Source organism: Anas platyrhynchos, chromosome 19, assembly GCF_047663525.1.
Source record: "Anas platyrhynchos isolate ZD024472 breed Pekin duck chromosome 19, IASCAAS_PekinDuck_T2T, whole genome shotgun sequence".
In the NCBI taxonomy this organism is placed as follows: Eukaryota; Metazoa; Chordata; class Aves; order Anseriformes; family Anatidae; genus Anas; species Anas platyrhynchos.
The window spans coordinates 5,930,999-5,950,508 of record NC_092605.1 but is presented as its reverse complement, the minus strand read 5'-3'; the positions used below and the strand labels follow the sequence as shown (position 1 = coordinate 5,950,508).

General features: G+C 41.2%; 2 protein-coding genes across 3 annotated transcripts; one reads left to right on the top strand and one right to left on the bottom strand.

Moving 5' to 3' along the window:
- Positions 1 to 1,502: 1,502 nt before the first annotated feature.
- SCPEP1 (serine carboxypeptidase 1) lies at positions 1,503 to 12,245 on the bottom strand. 2 transcript variants are annotated; one of them, XM_027471616.3, is made up of 13 exons: positions 12,122 to 12,245; positions 11,290 to 11,435; positions 10,283 to 10,372; positions 9,225 to 9,380; positions 8,674 to 8,748; positions 8,401 to 8,473; positions 7,416 to 7,453; positions 7,113 to 7,241; positions 5,519 to 5,603; positions 4,612 to 4,725; positions 3,825 to 3,962; positions 2,072 to 2,235; positions 1,503 to 1,948 (listed from the first exon to the last, which is right to left on the bottom strand). In XM_027471616.3, exons 1-13 carry the CDS (start codon positions 12,183 to 12,185, stop codon positions 1,883 to 1,885), a joined length of 1,338 nt encoding a protein of 445 aa, XP_027327417.3. In that variant the 5' UTR covers positions 12,186 to 12,245; the 3' UTR covers positions 1,503 to 1,882. The 2 variants fall into 2 exon arrangements, with proteins under 2 accessions (XP_027327417.3, XP_005012321.1); XM_005012264.5 differs by lacking the exon at positions 12,122 to 12,245 and adding an exon at positions 11,608 to 11,644.
- Positions 12,246 to 12,275: 30 nt separating this feature from the next.
- Positions 12,276 to 19,115, top strand: COIL (coilin). Its single transcript, XM_027471615.3, has 7 exons — positions 12,276 to 12,529; positions 12,700 to 13,894; positions 14,249 to 14,335; positions 15,763 to 15,810; positions 16,411 to 16,486; positions 17,402 to 17,490; positions 17,953 to 19,115. The coding sequence occupies exons 1-7, from the start codon at positions 12,276 to 12,278 to the stop codon at positions 18,040 to 18,042; spliced, it is 1,839 nt and encodes a 612-aa protein (XP_027327416.3). The 3' UTR covers positions 18,043 to 19,115.
- The last annotated feature ends 395 nt before the right edge of the window (positions 19,116 to 19,510 follow it).

Here is a 19,510-nt window from a genome sequence, read left to right as displayed (position 1 = left end):
CTGCTCTTGCCTGAGGGCACACCAACCAGTATATTTTCCTTAGGCTCACTCGCCCACAGCACACAATATGTGAACTGTTTGGTAATTTGATCCTTACTGCTTTAAATATATTTTTTAGTTTTGTTTACTTTGCTCTGAGATGGACTACACAACATCTGAATAGGTGTGCTCCATCTGTGATTTTATTCTAGCTGACTACAAGGAGTGCAACTCCTGTATTTTGCTGCATTTAACAGCAAGATCTGGGACAGAGTAGTAAAATTAGAACATGCTATACCATGCTAACGCCAAACAGTGATTACTTGTTGCATCTCAAAACAGATTGTGTGAGCTGAGTCCAAGTCAGCTGACTAATAGGAGCTAAAGGACAGAACAAAAATATTTATGCATGAGAATGTAGGTGCAGCATCATTACTGCTGTGACCATCGACAGATCAAATTGGCTGGGGGGTTAATGGTGATCAGCATAGTCTAGCTGTGCCAATGACAGTATGTCCTATGACATTCTATGCCCAAGGGAGAGGAATAAGATTAGACCTATTGCACTTACTAAAAATGTGTTTTAAAAGGGTCTGGATTTGCATTGTTAAAGTTCTCCTGAACACAGTTCAAGCAGACAACAAGAAGGAGAGCAATTATTAGGTGCCAATACTCCAGCTGCTGGACGATTGCACGTGTTTACATAGCATTATGCCTCAGTCCTTGCTAAGCCAATGCTATCAGACTTTTCATGACAGTTTCAGTTGCTGGAGTAACTGGCAGGTTGCTATTTATTTAGGATTCTGACAGCTGGAACAAGCTGTTGTGCCTCCTAGCAGACACTGATAAAGAACAGTCACTTTGTGTTCTTTAGCAGAAGTCAAATATGTCTGATCAAGTCTCTCCTTGACAGTATACTGTGTAAAAAATATTGTTTCACAAGACAAAAGGTCTCTGCAAGACTTAAAAAAGCTATCTAGAAAATGCAGTGAAGATATTGGTTCTAGTTTGTATAGCCTTCTTTTAAAAACGATTACCTTTCAGAATTATGCTATTACTGTTCTAGTGACATCCTGCTTTTCATTCTCCAGCCTATGCTCAAAAGCTTGTATGAGACTTCAGTTCATTAGGACTCTTCTGTACAAGATGGTATTAATAAGGCTTGAATTGAATTCCAGCAGAAATTTTTACTGGATGTGCTTTAGATGTTAAAGCCAGGGAAAAAAACTTGAGTCATTAAAAGAGAACGAAAACAACAAATGGCCAGATGAAAGAGGTCAAATCCTCCCCTGGAGGGGGGTGGTGGAAGCCTGAGGAATTTTGGATCCTAACTCAGGCGTCTCATCTCACTGAGATGATGGACTGTAGACCCTATTGTGCAGGCCTTCTATCCTGGCCAACTTCGTGTCTTCGGCTTCTAATCCAGCCAGGTGGCTCAAGCAGAGGCCTGAGGACAAAGGAAGGAACATTCCACAGCCTCATGAAAAAGGCTTGCTTTCTGAAAGGAACAAACAACCAATCCATCAAGATGCAAATCAGTTTTAGTCTTGGTCTGTGAACAGACAAGAGAACATTTGGAGTAAGGCAGCTTTTTTACAAAAGCACAAAATCCTTCCAAGACAAAGGCAAAGGCTTATTGCTAGTTGTTTATGACAGAGGAGTTCCTTCTGGAAGAGTCATTACAAACAGTATTGAGGCAGCAAATCATATCTTTCTAATTCAAAAGAAACAACTCATTCAAGGAGAAATATGCCTTTTCATAAATGCTTTCACACATCATCAAGATCAGAGAAGCTGTGTGTCCAAGTACCAGTTGTTCCTGCTGCGGCTTATTTGTTCTGGACTCACATTCTGCAGTAACACAGCGCTCAGCAGGAGGCCATACCAGCTGGCCTCCCCTTCCCTAGTGCATCTGTTGGGTCACCATCCTGACCATTTTCAGTGCCATCTCTCCTTGATCAGACGGTACCTAGTATGGAGATGAGAGCACATGGTCAGCAGCTGCTGTAAAGAAGCAGGGAACGACAATACATGCATGCTCAGTTGCCTTGCAGGTATCGGTGCATCCTACCCCAATAGGTCTGTTATTTACCATGTGCCCAGCCTTAAGAATCCAGAAGAAAGCAAAGTTCTTATAGGCTTTGTGGAAAGCAGCTGTATCCGTGGATTCTGGAGACACATAAAGTGCCTTCCACCTCTGTTGGCTGAACTGGTCCAAACAGGGCCATTTCAGTTTCCGAATCCATGCCTCCTGGCCTGTTAAGAGATATGAGATTTAACAGAACGTTTCCATGTGCTCAGATTCTAAAAACAATTTTGCTCTGCCTAGAGGAGTGACCAAGGCTGCAAACAATCCAGGACAAGCAGAAACAAACCAATGGAGAGGGAAGGGAAAAAGCAAACTGAAAATGTATGTGAAATGGAGTTATGGTGATTTTTTATAGTTGGCTGTAGGAAATCTTCCAGCTTCAAGGTACCAGCCCACTGCTGGACTCCCTCCCAGTCCAGCTGTGGTCCCAGCAACAGCTGGATTTTTTCATAAGCCTTTATTTCTATGCTCAACACTAGCAATAGGCAGGTTTGGGTAGACAAGTGGCACACGCACCTCTTACAGGCTCTGCAGCCCTACCAATTCTGACATGTTTTGCTCAAACACCTTGAATGTCCTGCAATGGCGGAGAATCAACCCCTCTTGGAAATCCAAAGAGACACTTGCCACATGGGTTACTGCTTCTTTGCTTGCTACAGTCACTCAGCAAGAAGAGCCTAAGAAAGACTCTTTTCAGATCCCTGCTAGAGAAGGTGGAAGTCAAGGCAGCAAGAAGGCCAACTCCAGGACACCAAGGGAGAAAAGGCTTATTTTTAGCCTACCTCTGAGCTACTGGAAGAATTTACACATGAACTGAAGCTAAATTTTAGCTCAAAATATGATAAAATGGAGCACCACTAACTGCTAATCTGTTTTGACAGCCTAAATACTCTGTTTTCTGACATATTGATTGCCATGTTGTTCATGAAGGGCACGTGAATATCTAAGTGGGCAAAGAAACAAAGAATAAAGCCATTTGCAACACAAAAAGATGTTTATGCAGACTGTAGCTGCAGATTATCTGCATCAATAGAAAAGGCAAATGGAAGAGAGCATGGGCAGCACAAGGCGTTCCAGCAACACTTGGCCTGGCTCCCGCACTGCCACTTCATCAAGTCTGCATCTTGCAAGCAGCAAGGGACAAAGCCCTGCCAAAATGTGCAGGTGCCTACAAATGTTACTGAGCAGCAGGTGCGACCATGCTTCAACTGCACCCTCATGGACTAATTACCAACACCCTCACTGCATCTGATCTGGCACCATGCTCTCTGCTGCAGGCTGCTCAGTGAAGGCTGACCCGTGTTCTGCATCAATCTGTAGCAGGATATGGCCTTTGCCCCACAGGACAGGATTTTCAAGGCAGAGCAGGAGAGGAGAGGACAATCGCCAAATATTTATTAATTTATTCTCAGTCTTCGTTTATGAAAAACTGTACTTATATACACACACCTGCCCAGAATAATTCAGTGGGTTATTAGCTACCTGCTTATGGGTTTCATTGAAACAAGAAAGTACTGATGTTGCATATCTATTTCCCAACACTATAATTATAATGGAAGTAGGGAAATTGCCTCTCTCACAGGGGTGTAAGCAAAACATAAGAGCTGCTCATTTATGACTGAAGTATTTAAGCGCTGCAAGTTACATAGGAGGTTTGCAGAAGACATCCAGGTACAAGTATTACTCGTGATGACATGACATGTCCTACTCATAACCTGTTCTGTTCCCGACCTCAGTCACAAAGTCCCTTACTTACCCATGGTGTCAACAATGAGATCCAGCTGCCCGTTATAGACTGTAACATTGACATTGGCTGCTAAAAGCTGATCAACAATGTCAACGACAGGCTTCATGAAGTCCTCAGCCATGTTCTCAAAGACGTTTGTGGACTGACCTAGTTAGAAACAGAAAGGAGACAAATTTTAACTGATGAATGATGGCATCCCCAAGCTGGGACAGAAACAACTGGCCAGAGGTCTCAAAACACAGTTCATAGCTACATAAAATCCAGCTCTAGCACGAAGTATCAGCCTGTGATTTATCAGTCTGAGGAACTAAAGAGAACCAGAAAGCAGCCACACTCCCACTGGAGCTAATACAGCACTGTTGTTTCTAGCTCCTATTACACATATACAGGGTGCTGGCATCAGTTCTTTTTGCTTTTCCTTTGTTTTTTTCCTCTCTCCTCCACACCATGCAGCAGTTCATGATACCATCCTTCTGGCAAAGAAAAACTGACAGAAATTCTTTCAGCAAGGCTGTGAGGACAAATATCAGATGCTGAGATGTGGGAGATCATCTTCCACTCATGAACTCATCTGCTTGGCTAAAGACAGATACAAGCAGCAGAACCAGAACCATGTCTGCTATCACTGATTTGCCCATTACATTTTCATTTGTGAGAGTAAGTCCGCTTCTTAGGATGAAGGACAATGAAAATTTAATGTGACTGCTAACTACCAAAAAATTTCCTCCTTTGGACTTTAATACAGTGGAAGGCAATAATATATTCATTAGATCCACACTAGAAGATAGGAAAGTACCTCCCCATTTCACACAGTCAGGAATAATTTTTAGCTTCTTTCTGATGGGTCCATTCATCAATTCATTTAGGCTGTTCTTATGCATATTTTTGACATGGCGTTGGTAAAGTCTAACTGGAAAAGAGAAAAAAATGCTTTGAGTAGTTGCACATTTAAGACAGCCATCCTGCACAGGTAAGAATTTTCAGTGTTACGGTCACAGCCATCAAACTCTTCTAGTGAAAACTAACACCATAAAGAACAATTTGTTTACTTTTACTAGAACCCCCTGAAGTCAACCCTTATTTAGGTCATGGGATAAAACGGGAAGAGCCCAACCATCCATTTCTGCTTTTAGCTAACACACTACTTTTTCAGTTTCTGCTTTAGCCACTTGGCACAGTTTCTTCTCCTCAGCAGACCAGTTATTTTAAAGTTATAATGCTTTACTCTAGGGAGCTGACTGTGCTGTTCACCTTCCCAGCTGAAGCCAAGAGAGAAAGAGCTTGAAAGAAATTCTGTACATGTGCTTATTTTCACACAGATGCATAAGCACCACGAAGCCAGAGAGTCTAATCAGAATGTTTACGTGAATGGGACATTTTTGTATCCTAGCTTGAAGACAAATGAAAGGCATTAACAGGAAGTAACTTAGAGGTCATAAAACTTGTGTCGCAATTACACTACTTCCTTGGAGTAATCTGTGCAGAATGTGTAGGTGGAGATGTAATCTATAGGGGGGTTACTCCACATTCCTATTCATCCCTATCTATGCAAGAGCTATCAAGCTCTGCTCAGGAGAAAATCCTTTGGATCTGACGGTCCCATTTTAAGGACGTGCTAAACTGAAGCTGTTCCCACTATTGGAGTTGATGGTATGTGAATGCAACCAGAGCCTCAGAAGTTCAAGTACTTAAATCCAACTTACTGAGATGAAGATTTTCTTGTTCATTTGTGTTCATTTCTGGAACTTCCTTAGTCATGATGTTATAAAAGTTCACATTGTCTGTGTTCTGAAAACACAAGATAGTTTTTGTAACAGTGTTACTGAAACATTTCTCAGATCTGAGGAACAGAATTCCTTCTGAAAAGAAGAGGTAAGGCCTAAATAAAGGACCCTGTGACCTACTACTTGTCTACATATCAGGAAATTATTTATGGAAAAGCTTTGGCTCTACATTTGCTTTGAGAATGGTAAAGAGTTTTCTCAAGTCTCTGTTCACATGTGGTTTGTGCCAGAGATGCTACTTCTCTAAAAAAGGTGTGAAGCTACAGAAAGCCCTACAGCCTGCAAATGACTGCAGATTCTCATAACTCATTACAGAGATAGTTACAAGCGATACTTTCAAATGCCCTGTTCTGCTAGATCTAGTCTAGCCCAATGCTGAGCTCTTGCTCGACATCCTCCCACCCTAAAACCCTTCAATATCCCAAATGCCTCCTTAAGACAGTGGTGATAGGTATCCATCATCCCTCTTTTGGAACTGCTGACATCTAGACAAGTCTGAGAATCATTAAATGACAGCTCCGATACAGACTGTAGACTGACTATGTCCAAAGAGTGATCAGTGTGATCACCATTGCTATTAGCGAAGTTACTCAAGATTCTTGAAGCTCCCCTTTACTTAATTGTCAAATCTTAAAAGTTATGAGTCTCAGGTTAGGAATGAGCTCACAACAGCCACCCTACTGGAACTGAAATGCCTGCACCCTTACAGTGATCAGAGCCAGAATGGAAAGACAAACATGTTTGAAGAGAAAGGCAAAATGGGAACCACAAGTTTCTACCAAGAAGTAAGAAGTGAAACCAACTGTGTGCAAAGTACTGAGAAAGAAAGAGGGGGGTGGGACGCAGCTCAAGATTAGTCTTTCGGTTTGAGGAAGCCATAATTTTGCTTGCACTAAAACTACAAATACAAGAAAAGATTGAAATTTTGGAGCAACCCTTTAACAGGAAAAATTAGAACAAAATTTTACCTAGTTTTTAAATTTGAACTTGTTAAGTACTAAGATGCATTTACCCACAGTAACAGAATATAATTTGATGTTCCTTTTCATCTTATGCTCCTATTGTACTTTTTTAAATAGAAGATTTAAACTTAACTTGAAATGTGTGCCTTGCTGGATGTAGTTTTCAACAGTCAAAACAAAGCTTTCAAGGAGACATAGCTTGTTCAAGTTGAGCGTAGGTTCTATAGAAATCAGTGGGACTAGTGGCATGCTAAAAATTAGGCATCTACTTAAATGATGTGGCGAGTTGAAACCTTTGTGCAATACTGCAAGCCCATCAGGATTGCTCCTCCCACTGCCTCTTATAATCACACAGCAGCACACAGCAAACAAACAGTTCTTTTACAGCAGCAGTATCATAAAACACATACTGGTGGAAGTGACTGGTCAGGGTTTGGAGGATGCACACCAAGCCAGTGCTCATAGAAAAGAAAAGCTGGCATTGGGTGCTCCCCCAAGCACGAGCTATTTGTTAATGCTGTTAATATCTTGTTAATTCGTTAATATCTTACCTCTTCAATGACACCTTCAGCCTTGCTCCAGAGCTCAGTGGCCAGGCCATATTGATTTTTATTTATGGCATCCATTATTTCTTTAGCAACAGCAGTCACCTCTGCTAGACCATGATCATCAAGGAGAGACTAGAAGAGAAATGAAGTAGGACAGCTTTAATTATAATTCCACATTCAGTTCTCATTAACAGTCTCCATGCATGAGAGATTTTATACCAATTAAGAGCCAACCTTAAAATCAACCTCCATTTATACTATATGGTAGTACAAGTTCTCAGAAGACCAAGAGCTTAAGGTACTTACGGTGCTATAAAGATAGGGCCCCCAAGACAGCACCGAATCTAAAGAAACAGAACAGATTTCAAACATCTACATTTTTGCCATATGATTTCCTTTACTTTTCCTTTATTGTAGCAAAAATGGTCATGACAAAAACCACACAGAGATAAGTTACTCAGTGAAGAATTACTGTCTGCTCACTTTAGTCTGAAGCTTACATGCCATGGAGCAGTTTCTTTACAAATCTCAAGAACCACTAAGACTAATTCAATGCCATAAACATAAATCGGTGAAATTTATATAAAGCAACAGACATGTCCTTACCAAAACGTTCTCACCCCAGCACTGCAGCACATTGCTACAACATGAGGAGAGAACGGACAAAATCTAAGCATAGTCTAAACTAATCTATTTGAAAATATTTCAGGGAAAAAATAGTTATAGAACAAATCTTTTATCTAACAGGATAATTTATAAGGTTTCAATGAACAGATGATCCTTCTAAGACAGGTAGGAGTTGGCTTGATACTGTCCCATGTCACAAAGAATCTGTGGAGCCTACCCTTGCAAATCTTACTGAAGACCAAGTATCCTTTTCTTTTTTTGGCCTTCACCAGACACCCTATCTTCTCCAGGTCAGCAAGTACATCAGTTCCCTAGCACAAGGTCTCCTTGTGAAAACAGTGAGAAAACTTCAGTTGCAACTTTGTGGATCATCTAGTGGCCACATTTTATGTGCAGTACTCTTATCAAAACACTACAGACACAGTAGAGATTTGTAAGGACATTTCACCACCACCCCAATAAAAATGCAAGTGTGCTCCTCACTGACTTTGCTCTCAGATTGTTCATGACTTAGATATGTTCTAAAGATACATTCAATCAGCTTGCAATACTAAAGTATTTATTTTTGGTGATTTGATTTACCAGACTCACTAGAGATTTAAGTCCCTTAAGGCAGGGCTGGCATTTTTGACTGTAGATACCCATGAAACGATTTTAAACGTACCCAAAGGAGAAATCCATGAGTCTCCAAGAGCAGTCCCAACAAAATTGCACTTTATACTTCCTTTTTGAACAGCCTTGGTGAGAAGAGGAAAAATAAAAACAAGCCTTCTTTTAGTAAGAAATTCACGACTCTAGAACCAGTTTTCCTTATGTGAAAAACAAAAATGCGTTATTGGCCTGACTTAGGCAAGAGGCACAGCGTATTCCAGGAAATACTAGTATTGTAGGATACCACATTTTAAAGTCAAAAGTGAACTACATCCCAACTACTTACTTCATGAAGCGCTAAGGCAATGCCAGCAGCCATTTTACCTCCATAAGATTCAGAAAATATGTAGAACGGGATGGTCTGGAGAGAGAAACCACACAATGAACCCATTAGACAGAGGGCAGAACATATCCCCAACCCTTTTCCGCCATCCTACAGAACCCAGGAGCTCGTTTGTCAGTTCTCACTGTCCAACACTGGAGATTTTTGATTCTAAGTTGCAGATAAGATTTCCACAACATACTGGTGTAATTGCCAGGAGTTTTGAAGTGGGCACTTCAGTATTTTGGAACTAGGAACAGTCATGTTCCAACATGCTTCTCAGGTCACAATAGAAAACAACACACCCTTTTGATTACCTAGCTGGTGCCTAAGACAGAAATTCAAGATACCAGTTATAAATTGTGAAAAATCAGAGGCAGTGCTTACATCTGCAGTGCCTCCCCCGTCGCTGCATGCTACCTAGTAGCAGATGTCTCCTGTTCACCAATTCCTTTTGAGAACTATTTAACAATCAAATAAAAATAGGATTCTAATCAATAATTCAAATCACTTACCTGGAATTCAGTTCTATGTGTGAAAAAGTCTCTGAGAAAGACCATCATATCAGAGACTACTGTGGTAAGGTTTTTGGCAAACAAGCTGCAGTCATCCACATAACTGAATCCAGTGCCAACAGGATTATCCACAAACAAGATACTGGCTGCCTGCAACTGTACAAGTGGAAAGCAAGTTTCTATGAGATCTCAGTTCAGCTAACAGTCCAGAAGAGCACCACTACTGTAAACTATGGTTTTGATGCACAGAAGTCTAACAGTCACTGTATCCCTCACCCTGAAAGAACCTGCCAAAAAATTAGGTACAAGTCCAACACAGGAAATGGTACAGGTAGGACTTCTGCCTGTCAGATGTCAAATATGCTATCAAATAGTGCCAAGTTGTATAGTTACAAGTGTTTACATAAAAATCAATAGATCAGCACAGAGATAGCTAGCACAGCTCAAAGCAGTACAGCTCATACAAGAGGTACAACATGAAGTCTTTCCATTTCCTAATCTGTAACAGGAAAGGCGCCCAAAAATCCCAGTCATTCAAGGGCAGATCATCCATGTGATCTAGGGATCTCCAGAGTAGTTAAGGCTATTGGTTGTCTCACAGCACAAATATGTTCTGTTGAATAAACCTTCATAGGCAGCTATAATTATATTACAGCTGGTTTCCCATGAAGGTGATACTGGGCTTGTAATTACAATCCCTTGGTTATATGTTGCCAGCCACCCAGAAAAGCCTTCATGACTGCATGCAATGAAGCAAGGATTGGAAATAACATCCTCCTAGAATTTCCCTGCTCTCTGTTTCCTCAGACATGTGCAACTCACAGATTCATGGAAGCCCAGCCATATTCCATCAAATCAAATTAAGAGGCTACTTCTTCAGATCTTAACAAGGCTACTCATATAAGCCATTTTTATTAACCACATCATTTTAAGATGAAGTATCATAGTTCTATTTAAATGAAAATTATTCTGTGTGTGCTTTTGCCTAACAATCTTTTGCCTACACAAGCAACAAACATTTTTCAATCAATTATTAGGAGCTGAACTCTCCACTATACCCAGGTAGTATTTCTTGGTTTCATTTCTTTGTCTAACGGACCAATCTCTTCAAAGTTCCCAAATCCGCAGCCTGAAGCTCCTGGACCTCCCTAAGGGGAAACAGCAAATGACAAGTAAATTAGAAGGCAGCATGGTAGAGACATAAAAGACAGGAGAACAAAAGCAACCCCCTAAGCACAACCTATCACATGTTTAAAGAAGTGGCCTTTGCCCTACATGTTAACTTGCAAAGAAGGCTCTCTTCCTCATTGTCTTTTCATTATGCGTACACAAGCTATTTCTGAACGGAGAAGCAGTCACTCAGTTGTGAAAGCATCTAATGAGTTGCATGATATGAGTGCTGTTTGAAAACCTTTCCCCTTAATCCCCTAATATCTAATGCAAAAAAAAAAACAGCTAAAAACAGACATTTTCAAGTGATAATTTTTTTCTCAGCATGTACAGCACATGCATTTCACTCTGAAAAAATAACATGAAAAGGGAAAGGACCAAATCAAGCGATTATATTCAACATTAATTTCTGAAATGCAATACTGGAAGTGAATGTGGAGCACACATCACTGACTTTTATCAGTTGTGATTGAACGGGACCAATCTCCAAAACAATCAGTCTCTCTGACTTGTTTCCTTACAGCAGTTACCCTACATCTCTGATTGTTTTGTCTACTCTCCCTCTGAACATCAGTTAGGCTGTAAACTCCTCAGGAAAGTTGCTGTGACACCTCTAAGTACTTGTCATGTCTGGCACAAAAAGCACTACTGTTGTTTGAAAGATAAGAACAGCTGCTATTTCTGCAGTTTAACTCTATGAGTAGTTGAGGGCATCACACAACTGCGGAATGACACTTTAATTATTTTTTGCTAACCTGAATGCTTCCTTCACAACATGAAGCATTAGAATCAGACAGCTTTGAACACTACTTCTGTCCAGCTGTAAAGTACTTACCACACTGAACCAGACACAGATGGAAGAAGTTCTTGACTAAGTGCCTTTACCAAACCTTACCTGAAGCCACATGATGAGAGGTAGCTCCGTGAAGTCCTTGGTTGGGTTGTTTGCATAGTAGAGCCACCAGAACATGTGGGCTTTACTTCGGACTTGCACATATCCCCACAGCTCTTTGGGCTCTTGGGGTTGCTTCAGCACCACACCTTGGGGGTAAGACAAACAAACACTGAATAAAACAACCAAACAAACAGCTAAGTCCAAAAGGTTCAGCTGCGGGCTTTCTCCCAGATTTGTTCCACAACGTTACATTTCAATCTCGGGTGTGATAATTAGAGGTGCTTCAATTAAAGAAATTACTGTAAGAATCATACTTACACGCCCGTGGCTGATTTACCATCGGTGAATGCGGTTAGGCGTGCAATTAGGTGCTCGCTTCCCAGCGCCTCACAGCGCAGCTGCTGCGGGCACAGCACCGGGCAGCCGCTGGGACAGGATTGTCACAGAGACACCGAGGGGCTGCGGTGGGCAGGGGGCTCCAGAGGCCCACCCGGCCCAGCAGGGTCACCCAGAGCACAGGGTGGCACCCAGGCGGGTTTGGGTATCTCCACACACGGCCACCCCACAGCCTCTCTGTGCAGCCCGTTCCAGCGCCCCCTCACCCGAACCCTTTCGAGTTCTCCCTCCCGCGGCTCCCTTCACACCCGTCACCCCTCGTCCTGCCACTGGCCACCACCGAGCAGACTTTGTCCCCGTCCTCTTTCCAAGGTCCCTCAGGTGTTTGCAGAGCTCGATGCGATCTCCCCCCAGCCTCCTCCCTGGGCTGACCGGTCCCAGCCGGGTGTCCCCTCACAGGACCGAGCCTCCCCCCCCCAACCCCCCCGCCCCGTACCTGCCGCCAGCGCCGCCAGCCCCAGCCCCAGCCCCAGCACGACCCCTGCCCGCTGCGGCGCCATCCTCCCGCCGCTGTCACGCGAACGGCTCCCGCACCGCCCCTCCGCCCTCCTCTCCCCTCCTCTTCCTCCTCCTCCTCCTCCTGCCGCAACATGGCGGCGCCCGGCAGCTGCGGCCCGCTGCGCCTGCGGCTGCTGTTCGACCACCCTCCGCCGGGCAGCCCGGGCTGCGCGCTGTGCTGGCTGCTGCTCGAGCCCGACCAGGCGCGGCTCGTCACCGACCTGCTCAGCATCATCCGCCACAGGTTCGGCTTCAGCCGCCGGGCCCGCCTCAGCCTCTTCTTGGACGGGGCGCTGCTGCCGCCCACCGAGAGCGCCCGCCTGGTGCGGGACAACGACGCGCTGAGGTACGGCCGGGGGTGGGGGGGGCACGGAGCCTGCTCTGGGGGTCCCTGAGGGCCCTATCGGGGTCCCCCCAAAGGTTTTGCAGGGTTTATGCCGGTACCGGGCTGGGCATCCCCGCCCCAACGGCCTGCAAGGTGCCGCCTGACCCTGGTGTGTGTCTGCTTTTTGGCAGAGTGAAGCTGGAAGGGATACTCGCAGACAGTGATGATGAAGAGGTGGATGATGAGTTCTCCTACACGCCAAACAAAAGCAAAAAAAGGCACAAACGAAAGCAGAAAGAGGAGGAATTGTCTAGGAGTGAAGATGACAGGTGTAAAAAGGAAAAGAAGAAGAAGAAACGGAGCCCCGAGTATTCCTCTTGTAGAGAAGAGGCCTCTCTAGATATTTTGGACTCTCAAAAGAAACACAAGAAACGAAAAAGAATGGAAGAAGTTAGTGGGAGTAGACTTACAGAAGGTAAGGAAGAGACCCCTACTGACCGATCTAAAAAGCTTAAAAAAGCAGAGAGGGAGAAACAGTTGGCAACAAAAACAAAGGATGAAAAGCACACAAAGGTCGCTGCAGCAAAGGCAGCTTTAGAACGGAAAAATGACAGCTTTTCTTTAAATTCTGGTAAAAATAACACCAAAAAATTGACAACAGAGACCAGGAAAAAGAGGGTGGGAACTTCAGATTCCTCCAGCACGTCATCTGACAGCGACAGCAGTGAATTAAATATAAAGCAAAATAAATCTTCCCATAAACCTGCAGTGGCAACGCTTCCCAGAGACAAATCCCAAGCTGCTACAAACTCTGAGGTGAAAACTGCTGTTTCTAATAAAGTGACTGTAAAATCTAAAGCTGAAAATTCCACTAAGACTGCAGTTAGTAAGACTGCTAAAAAATCCCAGTCCTCTAGTGAGGATTCTGACTCAAGTACAGAGGATGAGAAAGTGGCACCAGCACAAGACAATACCACAAAGGAAAAGTCATTGCCTAACAATGTAGCAGCTGTAAAAGCCGGTACCAGTAGTGCTCTCAAAGCAAAGACTTCCTCTTCAGAATCTGACAGTTCAGATTCAGAAACACTTGTTATTAAAAAACCCACAGCAAATGCTGGAATGAGTAATTCCATAGTAAGAAACAGTAGTAAACTGTTGCCAGCCAGTATTCAAGGACCGGTCGCCAGCCCAGGTCGTGGAAGGGGGCGTGGAACAGGAGAGGATAACTTCTGGAGAGGACCTAGGGGCCGTGGGTTTCGTGGGATGATGAGGGGCCGAGGTCGTGGGAGAGGAGAAAACCCTGGCTTCTTCTATAACTACAGCAGTGAAGGCCAGAAACAGAGGCAGATAAATGAAGCTGTGACAAATACTTCTTTTCTTGTCCAGGTGAGTGACTTATGCAGTCATTGGTCACCCTTCTCTTGCAGATCTAACTGTACAAAAAATGTATAGGGTGAGAGTAGTTCAGAAAAGCAGAAATAAATAAGTAGGAGAAAGGTTGATGGATCGGAACTTAGCGATGGATCTTAATTTAGCAAGGCTGATGTTTACAGTACTTCCATGTATCAGCCTGAAGGAGTGTTTATGAAACAATACTTAAGAGATTGTATTTTCTATCTCAAAGCACTCATACACGTACCTTACTATTCTCAGAGTTTTTACGTTCCTACATCACAAACATTGTCTTCCTTTTTTATAAAAACAGTAATCAAATCAATGGGTTTATTGTTTGTTTCACAGAATGCCGTGGAGGTCCCCAAGAGAGACTATAGTGTATTACCTCTTCTAGCTGCCCCACCACAAGTGGGAGAAAGAATTGCCTTTAAGGTAAAGAACTTTGAAATGCTGAATGTTACCGGGCTAAAATTGCTTCACTTGGGCTGCTCTAAATTTTGCATGATATGATACAAATGGTTTAGTCCTGACAACCAAAAGCTTGCACTTTAGAATATGATCTTAATCTTCTTTTTTCTCAAAACTTTTTTTTTAAACTTCAACAAGTGGTTCAGAATGTAAAACTGCTTCCAAATGTTTGTAGGCTCTGAAAGCATTCATTCCTCTTGCTGTCCTTATAACCTAATAGTTTCCCATACTATAGAAAATATTACAGTTTCTGTTCTTGGCCCTAAAAATTCTTTTCTGACTTAGATTTTTACAAAGGTTTTGAGCATACAAATAGGGCCAGGTAATTCTATCCTGAAGCTAGATAGGGCTGTGAGGGAGGAGTCTGAGTGTTTGCACAGTGCTTGAATCACCTGTATCACCAGGCTTTTCCATTCTCAGGCAGCACCAGCCTCCCATCTCCCCAGATAACAAAGCATTGCCTGTACTGCTGTAATAAAACTCGCATATTCAAAGATCTGAAAGTTTTCTTGAGCTGTCATGTGCTGGCTAACTGTTGCAGATCATGGGATCGAGATGAGCAGTGCTCACCAGTGGCATAAAGGCAAAATCTTGGCTCTTGTTAAAATCCTTCACAAAAAGAATAAACAAATCTTTTTTTTTTTTTTTTTTTTTTTTTTTTTTTTTTTAAGATTCCACATTGTGGTTGGACTTGGTAATCTTAGGTCTCTTCCGACCTAAATGATTCTATTATTCAGTATCTTAAATGCATTTCTTAAGACTTGCCACATTTATACAACACAAACAAAGAAGTGTCTCTGCGGCTGTTTCAATGTGAATTTCCATGTACAGCTGTACAAAGACTCCCTTACGTGGCACCCAATCAGGTCACGAATAACTGACCTTTCAGGCTTTATCTTCTCAAAGTTTCTCTCTATCCTGAGGATGGTTTCAAGGTTTATGTTTAAATATAAGAATGACATAAAGAAGCATTACCCCTCTCCTATGTGCAAGGAAAGTCAGTGTTAAAATTAGATGTTATTAAAAAAAAAATAAAAATTCCTCTGTTATTATTTCTCTCTGCAGTGTTTCTAAAATATTATTGCAAAGCTTACAATAAATAACAAATAATTACACTTCAGCACAAAATAAAAAAGTAAAGAAAAATGAAATCACTGGAACTGAGGAGACTGGATCCTTCTCTTTGATCTCATTTCACAGCCTGACCTGAACAGAAATCCTTTGGAGCAATGAGTCCTGAAAGGCTGCCTGGGACTGTGATAGGTGTCAGGGTCTAGGAGTAGGAGACTTGGTTCTTGTACTTCCCTCTTGCTGAAGAAGCCAAGTCTGGGTATAGGTGGCATCTTAAAGGATTGTAAGAAGTTGTAACTTATTTGTGTTTCTTTCAACAGCGCTTGGAACTAACTGAAAATTACAGTCCTGAAATTTCAGACTATAAGGTATTGTTTTTCCTTCTCCCTAAACCCCCCAACTCACTGAAAAAAAAATATTATAGGTGAGGTAAGACTTAAATATTTTGATGTTCTATAGTATTTTTCTTCTTACCTGGTTGAGTCTGCAGATTATTCCTTTTGCAGCAGTAAAAATTAAAACCTAAAACCCAAAGCTAGCTGAAAACTAGGTGAAGCTGTTAAAAAAAAAAAAAAAAAAGTATTATTAATGATCATTAGTATTTTAGAGATGACAGAAAAGCAGACCTTCAAGTACAAAAACGTAGCTATATTCAAGTATACTGCTCTTTGAAGTCAAGGTAAATTCTTGGTATTGTTGTATGTAAAATTCAGTACCTACTTGAAATAACTTGGTTTCTTGGGAAGTACTGATTTAAACTACAAGGATAGTGACAGTATCATGACTGTATTGATACTTGTAACTGCAGATTGCTAAATGTTAATACCTTACAGATTTTGTATGTAGAGATAAAGTACGTCTGTTAAATTTTTTTAATTGTGATCAAGTATCAGAATGGTTGTAATATGGAATGGTTATCCAGTGCTGAGATGTATTATATCAGATTCTTTTCTTGTTGCCTTATACAGGAGGGGAAAATAATCAGTTGGAATGCTGATAAAAAACAGATCGAGCTTGAGATCCTATCGTCTTCAACAAGCCAACGTATGTACCCTGGGACACCGCATGTGCATCACCTGAAAAATAACTAATCTCAGGCACATTTCCCGCTCCATGAGCATTTCCAATTTCCTCCTGTTCTTTCTCAACCTTCCTGCCCCCTCCAAACTCCCTCTCCAAAAAGTCTATTTATTTAAATTGAGAAGTTCTGATGCTTGCTAGTCTTAAAGGGCATGCTCATACATGCTTGCAAAATGAAATTTCTCCGGTCAGTAACTCATTTCCATTGCTGTTTCATTTCCTGAAAAGTTAAAGAGATTATATAGAATTCCAGAGAACATTTTAGGTCCTAATATCTAAATTTATTTGTGAAGTCACTGAAGTCACTGTCTCCACTGGATGTGAAACAGAGCCTATACAATGACAAAGTGCACTTCAGAGACGCAGAAATATATATGTGTATGCTGCAGTTGAGATTTATACCAGCATTAATGAATCATTATCATATGAACATTTTTCTCAAATGTAGGCAGCGTATTGTTGACAAACATTTTTCATGCATAGTTTTACTAGATAATTACTTTAATTTTGTTGTGTAGAATTAAGTTCTCCTTCAGAGTTTTGTTAGTTACAAACATTGCTGATATGATATATGTTTAAAACTCAAAAATAGGCTAAAGAGGGTTCATACCAAGTGGATTAATAATGTGAGGCGTGGGTACTGTGTTGTGGAAAAGCGTAACATAAATACAGAGTAATGTCACAGCTCAAGTGGTTCCTTGAACCTCTGGAGCCTCAATTATTGCAGCAGTTTAGACTAATAATTTAAAATTAACAAAACAAACCAAAACAAACCAAAAATGCACAGCTGTGCTTGACTAGCTTTGCAAACATGATGAAAATGTTAACCTTTCGCTTTTTGTTCATGTAACTAAGAAGCTTTTTTTTTTTTTTTTTAAGCTGCTAAAGAGCCAGGGAAATTTGATCTGGTTTACCAGTCTGCAGATGGAGCTGAGCTGATAGAGTACGCTGTTCCTCATGATACAAAGGTATGTGCGTATCTTGTTCGCACTTCCTGTTTTATGACACTGTTCTTCTCAGTGGGATTCCTCTTATTATAATGCATCTGATTGAAAGGAAAAATAATTGATCCTTTCTAGCAAGAATCACAGAATGTGTATGATTACAAGATAAGAACTTCATGCGTGTGTTTTCAATTAACTAGATTCAAAACCAGTCATCAGACAGTGTAACCGTTTAGTTTTGGCTAACAAACGATATTACAACTAGATAGAGCATCAGTTCTTAAAAGGCTATTCCTTTGAGGTAGCCTGCCTGATGCACAAGTAAGGAAGACTGAGATTCACTAAGATCACCAAATCACAGGAAGAATCTATGATCTGTGATCAGTAGTGCTGCTGTTCAAGTCCAGACAAAGTATAATGTAGAACAAAACTGTATCTGCCTGTATACGTTGTACATGCTAACTCTTGTCTGTATTTTGCTTTCAGATAACTGAAAGTTGGGATGCGCTGATAGAACCAAGACTGATTGTTGAGACTCAAGTTAATGGATCAGGCATTGAAAACGGAGCAATCTAAGATGTGAATACATGTAAATAATCGTATGGACTTGTTTTGTGAAATACTGCCTTCGAATTCTGAGGGCAGCAGATGCACTGGTGAATATTTTTAATAAATGGTTTTGAAATGAAATTGATACCAAAAGAAAACACTTTTTCTTAGGATATGTTTTTTATGTAATACAAGAATGCTTTGTTTATTATAGGAAATCTTTAATATAGATTTGATTTTTTTTAAATAGAATCTTAGCCACGCTTTTCATATCTCACCAGTGTGAGCTGTAAAACTGGAACAGTTTGATCAAAAATATAAAATATGACCTTGTACTGTCAGTAGCTCCATTTAAATGTCTTGTTTTGTCTAGAGCAGTATAACTGCCATACAATGGCAGCTTGCTGTAAGGATAATTAAAGACCAGCATTTAAAAGTCAAATAGTATTGATACACATGACTCTTCCTGTACGGCTGCAGAGCACGATACAAATGCCATGGCTTTGCAGTTGTGTACAGGGTTCACTTGAATGTGTCAAGAAAAATGTACAGACTTCAAGCTTCTGTAATTTTGAAAGGCAGATAAATACTATTTGTAACTGAGAATTTTGTCTGGAACCAGTGGAGTATTTCAGAAATCCTAGACAAAAATGTGTCCCTGTGTGTTAATCTGTGTACACTCTGAAAACCTTTTTCAGCAAACCCTTTTGCCGTTTCAGTGCTGAAGTGTCTGTACTGACTTTTTTTGTTTCCTTTCTAATCATAGAACGGGTCATCATATGGTAGTGGTGCACTTACTGACATCTCTGCTAAATACCAGTGTTAGAACCTTGTGCCCCTAAGGTGTTGTACTTGCATCTTGGCAAATCTTAAAATTTAAGACTCTCCAACTCAGATAGTTGACTCTTAAGCAGAAGACATTTAGAAAAGACAGACCTGGGTACAACAAACACCTGAAAAGCTGCATGTCATGGTTTAGCTAGTATATATTCTGACTAATGCATGACTACATTAAAATATTGCACACCTTTGTGTTATTCCTATTAAAATGTCTCCGCTGTGAAGAAATGCTTTTATCAGTAAAATTAATTTGTGTTGTAGCTCTCTTTAGTTGCTGTTGTTTTATGTTAAAAATCTGATTCTAAATGTGGATATACTTGCAAACTGGACAAAGAGAACACTTCTGATACTAGTGCAATCACGTGGAGACAGGATTAATTGAAAGATTATTTTTTAAGGAAATTGTTAATTTTGAATTCTTATAAAACTGCAAATATTACATGCAAGTATTTCACAGCCTGTTAGAGCAGGACTTGCCTCTTGTTCCATTGCCTACCGTGTATTTTGGCTATAAAGTAAAGATACAGCATCCTGTGAGAAACAGATCATAATTGAAAACAAATATACCCCAGAGAAAGGATGTTTTGAAGATAAAATCTTGAGTTTTATTTAACCACTGTTACCAAGTTAGCACAAAACTCCTGTTCCAGTGCAC